General features: G+C 37.0%; 1 protein-coding gene across 1 annotated transcript in view; it reads right to left on the bottom strand.

The window, feature by feature from the left end:
- NOXA1 (NADPH oxidase activator 1) overlaps positions 1-13,684 on the bottom strand; it is a 50,902-nt gene that overhangs the window by 6,922 nt on the left and 30,296 nt on the right. The window contains exons 7-9 of the mRNA XM_012554053.3: positions 12,270-12,363; positions 12,055-12,110; positions 5,765-5,934 (exon numbers count right to left, since the gene is read on the bottom strand). Of these exons, the coding sequence (XP_012409507.1) occupies positions 5,765-5,934; positions 12,055-12,110; positions 12,270-12,363 (320 nt within the window). The remainder of the gene's footprint in view (positions 1-5,764; positions 5,935-12,054; positions 12,111-12,269; positions 12,364-13,684) is intronic.

The raw sequence follows: 13,684 nt of genomic DNA, 5'->3' as shown, positions 1-13,684 counted from the left end.
TTAACACCTAACTTCATTACAGAGGCTTAGGGTCCACCCACCCCTGGTCACAGATTGAAATAGATTTTGCCCCTCTAGACAAAAGTGCTCTTTAAACAATTCTTCTGATGTGGTCTTCAACATTAGGTGTGGTTAGCAGAGGAAATGATAAAAATTAATCCCTTAGGCAAGCAGGAAGAAGGCTCTGATGATGGAGATCAGTTTAGTTTCTTGGTCCCACCCTCTAAAGGTGATCCAGTCAGAAATCTAAGTTATATAGCGCTCTTCTCATGGTGTCTTTCTGCTTACCTCCTCCATGCCATGTGGTATGGCATGGCATGCCCCTAAACTCTACTATGCTTCTCAATGCCACTTGTAGCTAACTAACTCTTTTAGGGTGGTTAGTCCCTTTCAGGATTTAGCCTGCAGCCAAGGGCTTGCCCCAACATCATGGCATGCTCCCTATCTACGGGGTAATTCTTGAGTTTCACCAAGGAACTTGTCTTTCATATGCTCTCCCACTCTATTTCATATTTACCATTCCTGTTTTCTATTGTATTCTGTCATTTTGCCTGTAAAAATCTACCTTTTGCCACAGAGAATAGCCATTGTGAATTCTTCACATGATCAAACTACAATTTTTGGTGCCTACCTTCATTTAGTGACAAACTCCACATTATAATGTAATGCCTTGGTTTCCCTAGTGGCTTCCTTCCCCACCCCCTTCCTTATCCCATTGGGACTGAGAGAATAGGGGCCACTGGCCACTCTGACATTCCAAAGTCATAAAACTCCAGATGGCTTATCTCAAATACTTGGGTGTCTTGTGGGCCCAGACTTCTTTTCTTCTGCTAGACCATCTTCTTGACCCCATCCCCCTCCAACCCTGTCAGAATTAAAAAGTTATGATCCTTCCTGTAATTTTCACTCACCCAGTTCTGACACCCACCCCCACCCCCACTGTCTGGCCAACTTTGTTTCCCTGATAGCTGGAGTCCTATAAAAATCTCTGGAATTAATTGCTAGATGCTGTATACTTTGAGACAAGAGTCCAATCCAGCTGACTGGCTATGGCTAGTCCAAATTCTTCACTATTAAAATATTAAAACCTCTAATCTCTGTCTTGCCTCAGTTTCTCCAGCATTACAATAAATCACATTACTTCCATGAAAAGACTACCCTAGTTATTAAAGATGAGTCATAGCCTGAGGGGGAAATTTGAATATTCGAGGCCAGAGCAGAACATCCAATACAACAGAGTTGCACATACTTGCCAAACCCTAAGTCTGGATTACCATCTCTGTCTATTTCCTCAGTTCACTATTCACATTCTGCTGAATGGAGCTAAAGGAAGCCAAAGAACCTTACTGAAATGATTGTTGTAGAGTCCACTCTTTGACTCTAATGGAGTGCTTTCTCCAGCTCATTTTACATATAAGGAACTGAAGCAAATTTAAGTAAACCAGGTTAAGTGGCTTGCCCAGGTTTATATAGCTAGTCAGATATGAACTCATGAAGACAAGATTTCCTGATTCCAGTCAATCCTTAAAGTCAAAAGACTTTTTTCTAAAGGATACTATATCCTGAGAGATTGTTCCAAACTCCTGTCTTCTCAAGCCTCCTATGCCTCTTCCTTTTATTTTCCCCTCTCAGCTAAGTGATTTACTTGTTTCATACTTTATTGGAGAAAATAGAAATCATTTACTATGAGCTCCCTCTTCTATTCTCTATATCTTAAAATCTGATGACATCCCACACTGTTTCCTTTAGTCTCTGATAAAAAGGCTTCTATACCCAATGATCTCATTCCTTCTGTTGCCACTGGATTACTCTACCACCATCTTTGCCTCTAGATTTTTTAATCTCTTCATCTAAAACTATCACTTTATTAATTGGTAATTTTGCTATCTACAAACAAGTCCAAGTTCTTCTCTTGTCTATTTAACTGCCAAACTCCTAGAAGCAGTTGTCTATAATCCCTTTACTTCCTTTTGTCTCAGTCATCCTTCAACCCTTTCCAATTCAGCTTTTGATATCATCACTGTGTGGAATTAAGTGAGTGAAGACACTCTCATGAGAATATAGCTTTAAACTATACTTTAATTGTGACTTGAGACTTTATTATAAACAAACAGAACTATCGCTAAAAAGTTGCAGGTATTTTTCCCCTCCTGTTTCCCACTACCTCTTTTTTTTTTTTTTTTGCTTAGGCAATTGAGATTAAGTGACTTGCTCAGGGTCACACAGCCAGGAAGTGTTAAGTGTCTGAGACCAGATTTGAACCCAGGTCCTCCTGACTTCAGGGCTGGTATTCTATTCACTGTACCACTTAGCTTCCCCCTACCACCTCTTAATTAGTATTTAAGTATCTCTTTTAAAGGCAATTTATTCTTTTATTTCTGGGTTAGATTTTTTCAATTAGAATATAAACCCAGACTTCTCCAAACAATGGGAGAAAAGATTAGGAGGGAGTGGGGGCTTGTGTGTTCAGGGTATTTTAATCTTGTGTTTTGCAGTTTATGCTTTACACTCCCTTTTACTGACCTTGTCATATGGGAGATGCCCTTTCTCATGAGATCATAATAAACCCCTTTTTGCTTTTTCTTACTCCGAGAGTCTGATTGTTTTTGTAGTCAATACTGTCTCACACAATCATTCAACCCAAAGTTACCAGTGATCTCTTTTTGTTTGTTTGTTTGCTGAGGCAATTGGGGTTAAGTGACTTGCCCAGGGTCACACAGCCAGGAAGTATTAAGTGTCTGAGGCCAGATTTGAACTTAAGACTTCTGGGCTGGTGCTCTATCCATTGTACCACCTAGCTGCCCCATTCTGTGATCTCTTAATTGAGAAATCAGATAGCTTTTTCTCAGTCTTTAGTCTTCTAGATCTCTCAGTGGTTTTTGGCATTGCCAATTTGTCTTTCCTCTTTATTTATTCTCTTTTTTTTGAGTTTTCATGACAGTGTTATCTTGGTTTTCCTCCTAGATATTTGATCATTCCTTAGTTTTCTTTTCGGGTTCTTCATCCACATCATGTCCCATAACTATGGGTGTACCCCAAGGCTTAGACCCTCTTCTCTTTTCTTCTCTGTCACTTGGTGACCTTATCATCATTTCCCGAATTTCAGTCTCACATCACCAATGAACAACCTATTGGATATTTCTAAGCAGATATTCATTGGCATTTCAAATATGTTTGAAACATAACTTGTTATTCATTTCTTTAGAACTTCCAAAAAACACCCTCTTCAAAACTTCCTCATTTTTGCCAAGGGCGCTACCAATCTCCTAGGATCACCATTTTGTTAACTTTGACTCCTCATTCTACATCATCCCATAAATCCAACCAGCTGATAAATCTTGTCATTTCTCTCTCCACAATACCACTTCTTTCTTACTCATATGACTATCACTCTGGGGTCAAACCCTCACCAGGACTACTGCAGGTTTTCCAATTGATTTCTTAACTCAAATCTCTCCTGTCATCATTTTTCATACAGTCACTAAAGTGATTTTCCTAAATTGCATATCACTCTTCTACTCAATTAAGTCCAAATGCTCCTTATGGTTTATAGGATCAAATATTAAGTTCCTCTGTGGAACATTTAAAGCCAATCACATCCAGGTTCTGACTTACCTTTCCAGTCTGAATCTCTATTACTTTCTTTCTTTTGCTTTTTGGTCCAGGCAAACACATGACAGACATTCCATCTTATATCTCCTTTGTACTGGCTGCCCTCCACAAGTGTAATATATTTCCTTCTCACCTCTGCTTTACAAAATCTTTTCTTATTCCTTCAAAATTCAGCTCAAGCACTACATTCCTTTTTTTTTTTTTTTTATTTAAACCTGGGGTTATTTGTAATTTAACTTTTTAATTAATTAAATTCTATTTTCCTTCTTTCTCATTTGGAAAAAAAAGGGAAAAAAAAACCCTTGTAACAAATACTCAGGCATCAAATTTTGTGTGAAGCCTTTCCTGATCTCTACATCCCCACCCCTACCCCCCAGCTGTTAGTATCCTTCCTCCCAAAATTCCCTGTTACTTATTAGAATTGTCTCTCCAATAGAATGTAAGCTGGGACAAGGGCTGTTGTTTTTTTTTTTTTTTTTTCTTTTTCTTTTTTTCCCCTTATATTCCCAGAACCTAGCATGTTATCTGGCATATAGTACAAAATAAATTATAGTTGATTGATTAAAACCCTATGAAGGTTGAAGCCTTCATGAATACAGTGGAATGTTAGCAATTAATTGTCATAATGTTGTCTACACTAGTATAGTTCACTGTATTGTTTCAGTAAAGCCAGCAGTAGAGTAGTTGCTGTAATGACCTTAATAGCAAATTGCACAATGGGCCCACTCCAAAATGCTCCTTTAATGTTGAGATGTCTTTTGTCCCTATTAGATATAAATGGAAACAAGAACTTCCAAGTTTCAGGATGGCCATTGTTCAGTCAAAATGGGGTTGGGCAGAGGACAAGGAAGAGCAATAAAGAAAATAATGTGACAGGTGAGACTGAGGTCATTAACTGGAGGGTGGAGTTAAAACAGGAAACTGAGGAGACAGTTCTGGCTCCAGGAAAGTCCCTAATCTAAGAAGAAATATAAAGATTTTTATTTGTTGGATCTGATTCAGAGGACATAGAATCACAAAGTCATAAATTTAAAACTGGAAAGGGCCTTAGAAACCATTAATTTCAACCCTCTCGTTTTATAGGTAAGGAAAACTGAGGCAGAGAGAGCTTAAAGTGACTGGTTTATTGTTTTACAGCTAGTAAATGGCTGAGTTAACATTTGAACCCAGGTCCTCCCAACTTCAAATCCAGTGCCCTATGGGGATCCAGTAACCCTAACATTACTGTGCCATCATGTCACTACCACTTCAGACAGTTTTATGATGGAAGTGGGAGCTGGACTGAAGGAATTTATGGAAGAAATAAGATGATGAAGAAGTAGATATAATGGAAAGAACTTCCTCCAAGGGAAATCTGGCTTCTCAGAAGAAGAATGATCACTGGGGATGTTCCTTCAGACTGTAGAAGAGACATTTGGTAAGAAGTGCTGAACTTCTTACCAAAAGTCAATCTTTCTTTAAGACAGGAGCAAGCCAAGCATGTTCAAGGACAGAAAAGAAGGGGCTAGTGGTAAGGAAGAAACAAAGAGGTTAATTATGAGAAGAAGTCCTTCAGTAGGTAGGAAGGAGGTGAAAAGGAATCAGGGGCTTAAATTTTACTGTGATATTTGGGGCTATTCATCATGAGCTCCCTCTTTTCTACATTTTAAAATCCTTTGATATTACATCTGTTTTCCTCTATTCCAGTTTCTGATAGAGGTGGTCCCTCATCCCTTGATCCCATCCTTTCTTTCTTCTACAGCAGATTAACTCCATAATCATCATCCTTTTTTTCAATCCCTTTCTTAAAAAAGGAAGAACTTCTAGTTCCAGGAGCTGAGGCTAGGACCAATATCAGTGTTATTCAGTTTTTCATCCTAATAAATATTCCTGAATTCTTCCTTTGTCCATGGGGACTGATTTTTTCTGGAATCAGTTGGGTTCTTTTTCTTTTTAAAATTAATTTTTATAACAATATGTACAATCAAGCAAAGCAAATTGACTCATTTGCTTTAGCCAAAAAATATATGTCTCATTCTGCACCCTGACATACATCACCTCTCTGTCAAGAGGTGAATACCATGATTCTTTCTAGCAGGTGCATGTATGCTGGAGCTCACTGTCTTACACAGGGATGCCCTATGTCCTCTCAAGGTCAGGACAAAATCCATACCTGAGCTGCGCACATTCTAATTGCTGCAGGAGTTTGTCTTTCAACAGGGCTCTGAGGACAGGCACAGATGCTCCCCTTTTCACCTCCAGGGTCATGGTGAAAGTACATTGCACACTGAGGTTGATGGATGTGTCTGGGCTGCTGGACACCTCTCCCTGGATTGATGGGACCTGATAGGGGACAGAATGAAAATGGGTTGGGTTTAGACAAAGTTACATTAACTAAATGTGTTCCCAAGGGAATAATACAAGATTTATCTTAGGAATATATATCAATAGGAAAGAGAACAGTTGGTTCCCCAAAGAAGAGATGATATAAAAAACTATAGACTGAATCAGTTTTCCTATGTCCCCCTTTTGTCTGAGGATGGAACTGGTGCTAAGCTTCAGAAAAAAAGATTTTGTAGTTTGATCTACTGGCATATCAGCCTGGACTGGGAGAAATGCTTCCAGAAAACCTGTCCAGAGATATAGTGGGTAAGATAGTAATCTGGGAAGATGGGAGAGGGTTGTTGGGATGAAAGTCTTTGTAAACCTTAAATCTATATAAATGTGAATGGTTATTATTTGTGAATCAATAGGCTGTCTTTCACTTATATATTTGACTTGGTTATTTGCTTGGGGTCAAAGGCCCATAACATTTTTTTTTTTGGCTTTTATTATTTCTTATACTACCATGCCTTAAAACATAGATGCACACTTCACAGAGAATCTGGAGTTGAGGGTGCTAGCCCCATTCCTAATATGAACTTGCTCTTGGTCAGATTACTTGGCTTTTCTGAGCCTCAGGGTCCTTGAATGCTAAATAGGGATAATAATGCCTGACCCACCAACCATGGTTTTTTTGTAAGAATCACCTGTGAAGTTTCTTCAGAAAATATAATTGCTCCAGTAGTGCTATAGCCACAGCTACTGAAAATCCACAAATAAAAGTTTTTGTCACCAGAGTCCTAGACATTTCAAGTGGGTCAGCATCAGAAAATTATATAATTTCATCAGGGGAAATGACATTAAAGAAGAAGCATTAACATCTGCTTTGCCACTATATGCTAATGACTATAGGGTTTTCCTATATGCTACTGAAACTTTCCATTTGAGTGTTCTCACTAGAATGTAAGTTCTTTAAAAGTAGGGACTATTTTCCTTAGAACAGTGCTAAGAATAACTTAATAAATGCTTTATTCATTCATTTATTCATAACATACCAAATGGAAAGTTATCATCATTATCATCAATAGCAGTATCATCATCAGTTCCCTTACAATTCAACCCATTGTTACGTCCTGGGGGAAGGGACCAAGTAGCAAAATTAGACGATGCCAGAGTTTTAATGATGTACTACTGAATACTCTGGCAATATTACTAAATATACTTGGCAGTGAGATGAAAATGCTGCTATGAATCTAAGAAATAACTGGAATGGCACAGAGGTACAATCTAGTGTTTCTTAAAGCTATCATAATGATGTAATTGATATAGAGAAAAGCAGAATGAGATTTTTTTGTTTTTCACTACCACAAGAAGCTGACACAATGAAACCAATCAGAAACGTCAAGATCCCATAAGTATCCTTCAGAACAAATAGGGTGCTAAAGTGGGCAAATCACATGTATAATGAAATGAACCAAAGACACAAATGCAAATATTTTTTTACTTTTTTCTTCCATTCTTTATTGTATTTTCTTTTTATTTATTTTTCATTTTAAAGCTTTTTATTTTAAAAACATATGCATAGTTTTCAACATTCATCCTTGCAAAACCTTATGAACCATTTTTTTCTTTCTCCCTTTCATAGACAGGAAGTAATACAATATATATTAAATATGTTCAATTCTACTATTCATTTTTCCATAATTATCATGCTGCACAAGAAAAACCAGATCAGAAAGGAAAAAAAATGACAAAGAAAACAAAATGCAAGCAAACAACAACAAAAAGAGTGAAAATATTACATTGTGATCTACACCCAGTACCCACAATCCTTTCTCTGGGTACAGATGGCTGTCCATCATAAGACCATTGGAACTGACCTGAATTACCTTGTTGTTGAAAAGACCCACATCCATCAGAATTAATCATAGTATAAAGATAATCTTTATAAAGATAATCTTGTTGTTGCTGTGTACCATGTTCTTTTGGTTTTACTCACTTCACTTAGCATCAGTTCATGTAAATCTCTTCAGGCCTTTCTGAAATCATCCTGCTGATCATTTCTTATAGAACAATAATATTCCATGACATTCATAAGCCACAATTTATTCAGCCATTTTCTGATGACATCCTGATGGGCATCCACTCAGTTTCCAGTTCCTTGCCATTACAAAAAGGGCTGTTACAAACATTTTTGCACATGTGGGTCCTTTTACCTTTTTTATGATCTTTTTGGGATACAGACCCAGTAGAGACACTGCTGGATCAAAGGATATGCACAGTTTGATAGCAACTTTGGGCATAGTTCCATATTGTTTTCCAGAATGGCTGGATAAGTTCACAACTTCATCAACAATGTATTAGTCTCTCCATTTTTCCACAATCCCTCCAACATTCATCATTATCTTTTCCTGTAATTTTAGCCAATCTGAGAGGTGTATAGAAACAAATACTTTCAAAAGGCACCAACATTACCTCATAATAGTATGCAACATAATTAAGCAAGGACCACATGTTTTTGTCAATGGTATCTTCAGCACAGGGCAACTAAAAAAAAAAAAACAACAAACAACTTCATACCTGACCCTAATTTAGATGAGATAAGAAATGAACCACATAAAAAAGAACCTTAGGTAGTAAAAAATATTCACTTAATAACACACCTCAAAAATTGTATCTAATAAAAAACAATCAGTGGTGATCTTAATAAATTTATCTCATAAAATAAATGACAGAACAGAACCAACATCTCAAATGATTTTGGAAAAAGACATGAATATATTTAGGTTGGAATTCTGAAAAGTCTTTTTGAGCCTGATGGTATGAATTAGTGGAACAATTATACCAAAACATTCCAAAAAGCTGGCATCTGCTGTAACTATCATAAATTATTCTTCCACAGTATTTAACAGAAAGTATAAAAATATTTCAGAACTTGCACTCAACTGCATATGTAGCAGCCTTGCCATGATAAGAACCATAAAAAAGATGGAGCTATCAAGGAATATCTTGAAAGACAAGTGTCCAAGCACCATCACGGCAGACATGATCTGAGAAAGCTATTAAACAAATATGAAAGATAACACCAGCATCTAGCTGATACATGGAACAGAAAACTTAAAACACAATATTGCCCAACTGAAGATAACAATAACAACAACAAAAACAACACAGAAAGAATATAATCTGTAGAACAAAAATGTATCAGAAGTCCAGACTCCTTTAATTAGCAATTGAAATCAAAAGAAATCAGAAGAGGGTAAGAGAACATCTGAAGAAGGGGGACATATGGAAAATTCTTGGTAATCTGTATGTGTAGTTACAAGAAGTCTCACATAACAGGAAAACACTAATGCATTGTTGGTGGAGTTGTGAAATGATCCAATTACTCTGGTGAGCAATTTGGAACTATGCCCCAAAGGCTATGAAACTGTGCATACCTTTTGATCCAACAGTGCCACTACTGGGTCTATATCTCAAAAAAAATCACTAAAACAAGGGCACTTAACATGTGCAAAAATGTTCCTAACAGCTCTTTTTGTAGTGATAAAAAATTGGAAAATAAGTAGATGCCCATCAATTGGGGAATGGCTGAATAAGTTATGGTATATGAAAGTAATGGAATATTATTCTTCTATAAAAAATTATGAACAGATTGATTTTAGAAGGTCCTGGAAAGGTTTACATGAACTGATGCTGAATGAAACAAAGCAGAACCAGGAAAATATTGTACACAGCAACAGCAGGATTGTGTAATGATCAACTATGATAGACGTAGTTCTTCTTAGAAGTTTAATGATCCAAGGCAATCCCAATAAACTTTGGATGGAAAATGTCATCTGCATCCAGAGAGAACTATGGAGACAGAATGTAAATCAGTATATAAGGAGACAATATAAATCAATCCGTCCTTTTTTTTTTTCTCATGGTTTCTCCCTTTTGTTTTGATTTTTCTCTCCCAACATAATTCATATGGAAATATGTAAAAAAAAAAAAAAGAATGCATGTGTATAACCCCCCAAAACCATTTTACATGTACCTGGGAAAATAAGCAAAAAAACCAAGAAGTACTAAGAAACAAAACTGCAATTTAGCTCAAGCAAGAAACCAAGAGTTTACTGAATAGAGAAGGAGGGGGATGAAATTCTGACTTCCCTTCAAAACTGGAAAGTGATGGGGTCAAATGGGTTGCAAAAAATCCATAATGAGTGATTCAAAATGGTCACAGTGACACAAATTATTAATAAAGCACTTTACTAGTTTCCAGTAATTGATAAACCTGATTCTAAGTAGAACCAAGAAGTGAGAATACTAGCAATTCCTACAAAGACAGGTCAATTTGCTTTTAGAACTGAAATGAACATTATGAATTTGGAAAATATACTAAAAAAAATTCAAAAAACACAAGGGCTATTACCCTATGGCAGCTCTAGAAAGAATAATAACACATTTCTTTGTCAAAAAGAGCAAGAAGATTGACAGTCCTTTTAGAGAAGATTGTTAACAGCTAAAAAGCTGACAGTTATACTTTTAGGATAAACAAACATCATTTAATGAAGTAACAGTATAATTTGATAAACAGATGTATATCATTGCATTTGCTGGATGTAACTAAAATATAATCCAGGGACAGAACCAAAAGGCCTTCCATAGTTGATAGCTACATGAAATCCATCAAAAATATGCTAACAAAGAAGCACAGAGCTGAATCTTACTAACTTGTTTGGGGAAAGAGAGAGGTTTTCTGATAACAATTTAGTCCTTGCTACCCAAAATTAAAGAAGAGTTGTAGATCATTACTATAAGAAATTTCAGAAACTTAGTGATCGATATAGAGTATATAAAGAAACAGTAGAACCTGCCCAACACTGTAGGTGTTTAGCACCTACAGAAAGGTAAGGCAGAATGAGACACATTTTTGGAGATGGTCAATATGGGAATTTTGCTTGACTCTGCTTATTTTTTTAAAGGTTATTTCTTCCTTTTTCTTTTTTCAGTGTGCATGTGTGTGTAGTTAGAGGGAGAAAAATAAATTCTTGATCTTTGAAAAACTTAATAAAAAACATTACCTCTTGCCAAATACCTAGCAAGACTCAGTAGCAGGCTATTGCAATAGCCCAGGTGAGAGTGATGGCAATATCAAAGGGGAGAAGGGAACATGTTTCAGAGATGTTACAAAGGTGAAATCACAGGCCTTGTTGATTAAATAGAATAAGATAACTGTCACTGTATCATCAGTTATACTACTGGAATTGTGCTGAGGATGCTTTCAGTGATCCAACAGAAGATGCACTGACATCCTAATACTTATATTCAACTACAAAAAGCAGTTCACAGAACATTAGATTCGAGAGAATAACAGCAAGATAGCAATTTGTCCCAGGACATTTTCTCTGTGAACTGCATTAAAAAAGATGGGAAGACTTTTTTTCTCCTTTTTGATCTGATTTTTCTTCTGCAACATAATAAATGTGGAAATATGGTTAGAAGAATCGTACATGTTTTAACCTGAGTTGGATTCTTTACTGTCTGGTAGAGGGAAGAGGTGAGGAGAGAAGGAGAAAGATTTGGGTTTTGTAGGGTTGAATGTTGAAGGCTATCTTTGCACAAGTTTTGGGAGAAAAGTATCATTTAAAAAAAGAATGAGATAATTACAATAATGGTGATGATGATGACAATGATAATGGATGGTACTGCCCTTTGGGGAGTTTAAAAATTAGTGCATAGGACTGAAGGATAAAAGGTTAGCTTAGAGTTTGTACAAGAACAATGTGAGAAAAACATTTGGAGGAAAGGTGAAGGAGGAATCATTACAGTTCTAGTATAATATTTGCTCCCTATCTATTCTACAGGTGTGAGGGAAAAGTTACTGAAAGAATACTTCACACAGAGGCAGCATGGAATAGTGAAAAGAACACTAGACTTGGAGTCAGGAAGACTTGAGTTTGAATCTTGCCTCAACCACTAAGCTGTGTGACCCTGGACAAGTCACAACTTCTCTGTGCCTCAATTTCTTCATCTGTAATAGGAGGGAATTTTGACTTGATGGCATCTAAGATTCCTTTCCGGTTTTAAATCTAGGTTTCTATGATACATAATCCATTCAGGAATGACATCCTGAAATAGCTGCCAAACTCTTACCGATATTTCAGGACATACTGTGGAACCCTTGCCAATCCCTTCAGGAGGAGGGGATCCTGCAGAAAAATGAAATAGAATGAGGAATAAACTAACTCAAGGCCTCCTGTAAAAATGGCTTTCCCAGTTGCAATTTTTAGAAGAAGGAGTTAGTAGCATGCCTGTGACCCATTAACAGAAAGCCCTTCTTTGAGCTAAGAACTTGAGAGTCATCTTACCTTGAAGTGGAGAAACTGGTTTACCAACTTGGTTTAAATGGGGCCTTTTATGAGGTCCTTTTATAGATGAAAATGGGATTCCATTGTGACTTTCCTACAAGGAAGCCAAATTAAAAAATCAAAGTACATATTCACTAGTGTCAGCCTAATGTGTAGTAACAGCCTACACAAGTAGGTGTGTGTTTCACCAACTTGATGACATTGTATGGCCTACTTATTCTTAATTTTGGTTGTGGTTGTTGTTAATTAAGTGGTCTTACAGTATATATTTACTGCACAGGAATTTTAGCTACCTCAGAATTCATCAGTGACAAAGGAAAAAGATGAAGCACTGAAATTTCAATTGTATAGTTACTGTGATCTTTTTGCAAAGAGAAGTTTTAGAACCAATCAAATTAACTAACCCCAGGTTACTGCCACCATTGGGTTGGAGTGATCTTGTTTCCACAGCATTTGTACTAACCAAGAGTTCAATGGACCTTGGCACTCTCAGAAAAAGGCGCTAATTTTCCAATATTTGTTTTCACTGTTATTTAACAGAATCTGGGACAAGCAGAAAGATTTGAAAATGCTAATATTGTCTAACATGGCTCTGGAGGAGGATTCCCTTCCATATAACAGATAGAGGGACCCAAAATCTTGCTCCAGTAAAGGCATCTGGAAATCATGGTAGGCAGCTAATGGCCTAATATTTCCCTATAATCTGGGAAGATCTTGGCTTTTATATTTTCTAGACTTTTCTTACTATAAATCTAGTAAGCAAGAAATTAAAAATCTTGAAGACTATTGCAGGAAATCTGAAAGAGAGCTAAGTTACTACAAAGCTAACAACTTGGTTCTTGGTGGATTCCTCACTTAGGGGTCTCTTTCAGGAAGGACTGACTTGGTCTTGGTTCTATAATTCACAGGATGAGTCTCCTGGGGGCCTTTCTCATTCATCCATTCTCCCCACCCTACCATTCCCTTCTATCGTGCTTTTCAGTCTCACTAATTTGTCTACCTTCAGGGGATTGACAGGCTCTTTCAGGGAGACTGGCCAGTGGATTTTCTGAGAAAAGATCAAACAGAAAAGGTACATTTGATTTCATGTGATGGATGGAGAGGGACAGTAGTTCCCTAATTGCTTCTTGGATCAATTCCTACAGTTGGAAAAGGGAAAGGGACTACCTCAAGAGAAATGACCAACAAGCAAAACTTCAGGATCTTATCCATTTCTCCATTCACTTGGGGCCACCTCCAGACCCTTTCTTTATTTAGGAACATATCTTAAACTATAATTAGGAGAGGAACATCATGACTAGGCCTGCCACACTTTGACTCTGACAATCCATGAAACAGGGAAAAACAAAAAATTGCCCTTCTGCCTATGAGCCTCCCCCTTCTGCTTCTCAGATCACTTTCCTATTACCTCTCAC

Source organism: Sarcophilus harrisii, chromosome 2 (genome assembly GCF_902635505.1).
Source record: "Sarcophilus harrisii chromosome 2, mSarHar1.11, whole genome shotgun sequence".
Lineage (NCBI taxonomy): Eukaryota > Metazoa > Chordata > Mammalia > Dasyuromorphia > Dasyuridae > Sarcophilus > Sarcophilus harrisii.
This window is presented reverse-complemented; position numbering and strand designations above follow the sequence as displayed.